Here is a 4,414-nt window from a genome sequence, read left to right on the forward strand (position 1 = left end):
TTTGCAAAGCTTATTGATTTTGAGAAAACCCTAAGATACATAGAAGCATGCGAGGGCTTCGATGAAAATTTGCGTAACAGGAGCCATCTAAACACATGTTAACTATTTTGTTATGTCATCCGATTTATTTTCTCAGCAGGACACTTCGAGCTAGTGCTGATTACGGACAAGAGTGACAATTGATTCCAGGCGAATATTGCTTAGTTTCATTTAGGAAGAGAAAAGATCAGAATACAAAAATAACTTGCTACATTTCATATAGCAGGGGAAAAACAAAAGAACCCTGGCATTGTTTAAGTTTCTTCTTATCAAAGCTCTGGCAATTTTCAAGTTCACCATTTCATACAGCAGCAGATCTCAATGAAAAATTCCCATACAGCACCAAACATAATTATGCATTCTCGGCAAGCCATTGAGAATTTCATTAAGCACACACACGTATGGTTTTCCTTTTATCTAGTTTTACTACGGTCCAACATTTCTCACAATTTTACAGATATAAAGGCAAAAACCACAACACATCAATTTTTGGAGATTGACAGATAAACTGATGTCAAGCTGAAACCATTTTCAAACTGAAATCCCATAGTTTTTTTGCCAACTCTGTGTCTGTAGCTTGGGCATTTGGGGTGGACAAGTTGCTGTTGCTGAAGTACTTCCCGGTAACTCCTCTAACTTGAGGATTCAGTGCCACATAACAGGTTGTTGCTGCCCCCTGTACAAAATCAATATACATATATTAATGATAGGCTCTCTTCGATCCTGTCATGTTTTAATTCTGTGATGTGCAGATGCAAATACTTCTACAGGACAGGTATAAGCCTCGAGATGCCTGCCTTATGCATCATAATACTGTGCAATTAAGAAACAACATGCCAAGAAAATGAGTGCAACAAAAATGAGAATGTTATCACGGATGAGGGAGCACACACTAATAGATAGGACAAGAAACAATATCACTAGTAAAAAATCACATATTCTAGACAGAATATTCTAGACGGAAATTTTTCCGTCTAGAATAATTTATTCTAGACGGAAATTTTCCGTCTAGAATAAATTATTCTAGACGGAATATTCCGTCTAGAATAGTATCCTAGACGGTTTCTGTATTTTAAATTTTTTTTTAACATAGTCAGGTATTCTAGACGGAAAGTTCCGTCTAGAATGTATCCTAGACGGAAATTTCCGTCTAGAATACCTGACCATTTAAAAAAAAAATTAACCCGTCAAAACCCGCAGCCGCCCTCTTTTCCCCCCCAAAATGAAAATTTTCATCCCCGTCCTCCCTCTCCCTCCCCTCCTCTCCCGGCTTCCCCAACTGGCGCTCCCCCTCCCTCCTCTCCCTCCGCCCCTCCCTCGACTCGCCGACTTCTTCGCCTGCTTCCTCCGCTCGCCCCCGCTCCACCGATCCACCGCTCCAAATCAGAGAGAGACGACTGTCATCTGGAGCAAGTCGACGGGGTTGCCTCTTTATAAGGCGATTGTTTGGATGGATGGACGAACTAGCTCAATCTGCAGGTTTGAAATTTTTGTTCTTCTAGGTCAGAATGGTCATCATCCATGTTCGAGATTTATTTGTTGTTGTAGGAAATGGAGAAAATTGGTTGTGTATGCTAAGTGATGCAATTGCTTGATTAGATGAGGCTTTGTTTTTGTTCCTTTAATGCTGTATTAGAATTAGTAAATTGTTTTGTCAGGTAAATGTTTTAGCCTTGTGTATCTGCTCCATAATAAAGTATATTTAGGCTGAATAGTTGTTATTATGTTAACCAATCAACTGGATTGCGGATTGCTCCTCCAGAAGCACCATCCACAGGGTACATGTTTGGAAAGGGGGTTTATTTTGCTGATATGTTCTCAAAGAGTGCAAATTATTGTTTTGCCTCAAAAGAATGTTCAACTGGTGTGCTGCTTTTATGTGAGGGTAGCTTCCTGATGATAATGTTTGCATTGTTAATTTCAGTTCCTGGAGACCTTCTGTCAGAAAACTTTCTGTTGAATAATGATTACTTTTCAGGTTGCACTAGGTGGTATGGCTGAACAGTCAGCTGCAAATTACAATGCTGATCGTTTGCCAGAGGGAAAACTGAGGTACATTTCTGCATAATCTCTTATTATTCTTTTCTGCATTGTTTAAGCTTAGCATACAATTTAGTCATAATATATAAAATTGGATTTGAAGAAACATAACCAAACCAAATGGAAGGTATTGCATGAGAAAGCAAATCATAGCATAAAATTGGATTTGAAGAAACATAACCAAACCAAATGGAAGGTATTGCATGAGAAAGCAAATCATAGCAAATTAGATTTCACGAAGTTGACAGTTTATATTTATCAACTCCATTATGTAAACAAGTTCCTATAGGTCATAAGACTGGTTCATCCGTATGATTGTTTGAAATCTTGGTTTGCTAATAATTTATAGTATCAGTTTGGTTTCAGCAGTTCCAAGTTTGAAGTATCAAGTGCAGTATGGAGAGTTTCACCAGTTTGGTTGATCAAAAGATTTCTACATTGATTTTCTCCCTTATAACATTATTGGATAGTTTGGTTTCAGTGAGTAAGTAGGAGAATTTTTCCTGTTCGGCATGAATGTTATTTGTGAATTGAGTTGATGTTGCGTTCTTATAGTTGGTTTGGTTGTTGTATAGGTGCTCTTAGGCATTCTCTGCAAGATAGGTTGAGCAAGGGGAGCAGGGGTCAAGGAGATGAGATATATTTAAAACTCCGCACCAGTACAGGTTTGTTTGCCCATTATCTCTCCCATGTAGGATTATTCTTTACACAATAATTACATAACGAGGTAGATACATGACAAATTTTGATTTTTATAGGGTCCATAAGTTCTATTGTAGTTGAAAATTAACTGGTTGTTGCATAAGTGGTTCTTTATTTGGTGTTTGGATTTATTGTGTTGGCCATCTTGATTTTACAAGAACCAAGACTCTATTTATCCCCCTAACTGATATGTGGCTTCATGGGAATATTTGTTTGATTTTCTGTCCTCTGCACTATGTGTAAATGTCAATTTTTTGTAAGATAGGAAATCCACAATAGCTATGTATCCATGATTGACACCGACAAGCTGGAACAACATGCTTCTTACAAATCTGAGTTGAAACTCGTCATAGATGTTTGCATACTCTTGTTGACAAGGTTTTCTTTTGTTTCATGTTTTTATTGTTTGCAGCTCTCTGTTTGTGTGTTGTTCTAATCTCCTTCACAATACTAAAGCTTTGAGCCTTAATCTTGTGTTTAGTGTGCTAGTGTGCATGTTTTCAGATACGTTGAGAATTAACATTCTAGTTCTACCTAAGGGATGCAATTATATCATTTGTTTTTTTTGTCATAATATTGTCTTGTAACCACAATTTTCATGTACCCATCACTGTTAGCCGTTACAAAATGTTGTTTCCTAGTAGATATTGAAATGTCATTTTTATTTTTCTGCAGATCAAAGGTACCTTGCTTAAAGCTTTGTGTCAGGCTGAGAGATCTAATGTTTTTTTTTCGTTCCAAGAAGGTGAAAAGCGAAGATACATGCGATCATTCTGACGAAGGCGAGGAAGACGTTTTTTTTCGTTCCAAGAAGGTGAAAAGCGAAGATACATGCGATCATTCTGACGAAGGCGAGGAAGACGTTGAAGAGGAAGAGGCAAGGAAGATTAGGCTTGGGCTTAATAAGAAGAGTGGTGATGATGATGAGTTGATTGCGAAGGGAAAATCCTATGTGAATTCGTGTAAATAATTGATCTAAAAGTTTGTAAACAAGTTTTTCTAGTATTTTGATGAATGTATTATTTGAATATAATTTGATTTGATATTGGAATATAATTAGATTGTGTTGGATATGAATATAATTTTTTGTTGTTCAATATTGTGTACATGCATCCAACGTAGATTCTGCAAAAAAAAAAAAAAATTAAAAAAATCAATTTCCGTCTAGAATGAGTATTCTAGACGGAAATTTCCGTCTAGAATACTCATTCTAGACGGAAATTTTTTCCGTCTAGAATGCATTATTCTAGACGAAAATTCCGTCTAGGATGTATTCTAGACGGTTTTGAATTCCGTCTAGAATATTCCGTCTAGGATGTATTCTAGACGGAATTTCCGTCTAGAATACTACATCCTAGACGGAAATAAACTAGACGAGTATTCTAGACGGAATTCCGTCTAGGATACACATCCTAGACGGAATTCTGTGTATCCTAGACGGATTTTTCCGTCTAGGATTCCTAGTTTTTTAGCAGTGTATATTTTAAAGAATTTCGGAGGTTTTTACCATTGAGAATAAAAAGTGAGAAAGAATTGTTTAAGATGGTTGGACTTGTGCACTAGAGGCTATTGGATACAGTAACTAGGAGAAGAAATATAATTACAATTAAGGGAGAGGAGACTTCAACTGATT

The 4,414-nt window shown here is 36.9% G+C and overlaps 1 protein-coding gene and 1 long non-coding RNA gene across 3 annotated transcripts in view; one reads left to right on the forward strand and one right to left on the reverse strand.

The window, feature by feature from the left end:
* Positions 1 to 269: 269 nt before the first annotated feature.
* The window catches only part of LOC109827665 (short-chain dehydrogenase TIC 32, chloroplastic-like), a 15,721-nt gene continuing 11,576 nt past the window's right edge, over positions 270 to 4,414 (reverse strand). Inside the window, 1 exon segment of the mRNA XM_020394676.1 lies at positions 270 to 715. Coding sequence (XP_020250265.1) covers positions 554 to 715 — 162 coding nt within the window. The 3' untranslated portion in view covers positions 270 to 553.
* Positions 1,417 to 3,815, forward strand: LOC109827666. Of its 2 annotated transcripts, XR_002243484.1 has the most exons (5): positions 1,417 to 1,518; positions 2,018 to 2,206; positions 2,276 to 2,744; positions 3,457 to 3,526; positions 3,596 to 3,815. It is a non-coding gene; the product is annotated as an uncharacterized LOC109827666 (long non-coding RNA). The 2 variants fall into 2 exon arrangements; XR_002243483.1 differs by having other exon boundaries at positions 2,276 to 3,526.

Source organism: Asparagus officinalis, unplaced genomic scaffold (assembly GCF_001876935.1).
Source record: "Asparagus officinalis unplaced genomic scaffold, Aspof.V1 AsparagusV1_Un350, whole genome shotgun sequence".
In the NCBI taxonomy this organism is placed as follows: domain Eukaryota; kingdom Viridiplantae; phylum Streptophyta; class Magnoliopsida; order Asparagales; family Asparagaceae; genus Asparagus; species Asparagus officinalis.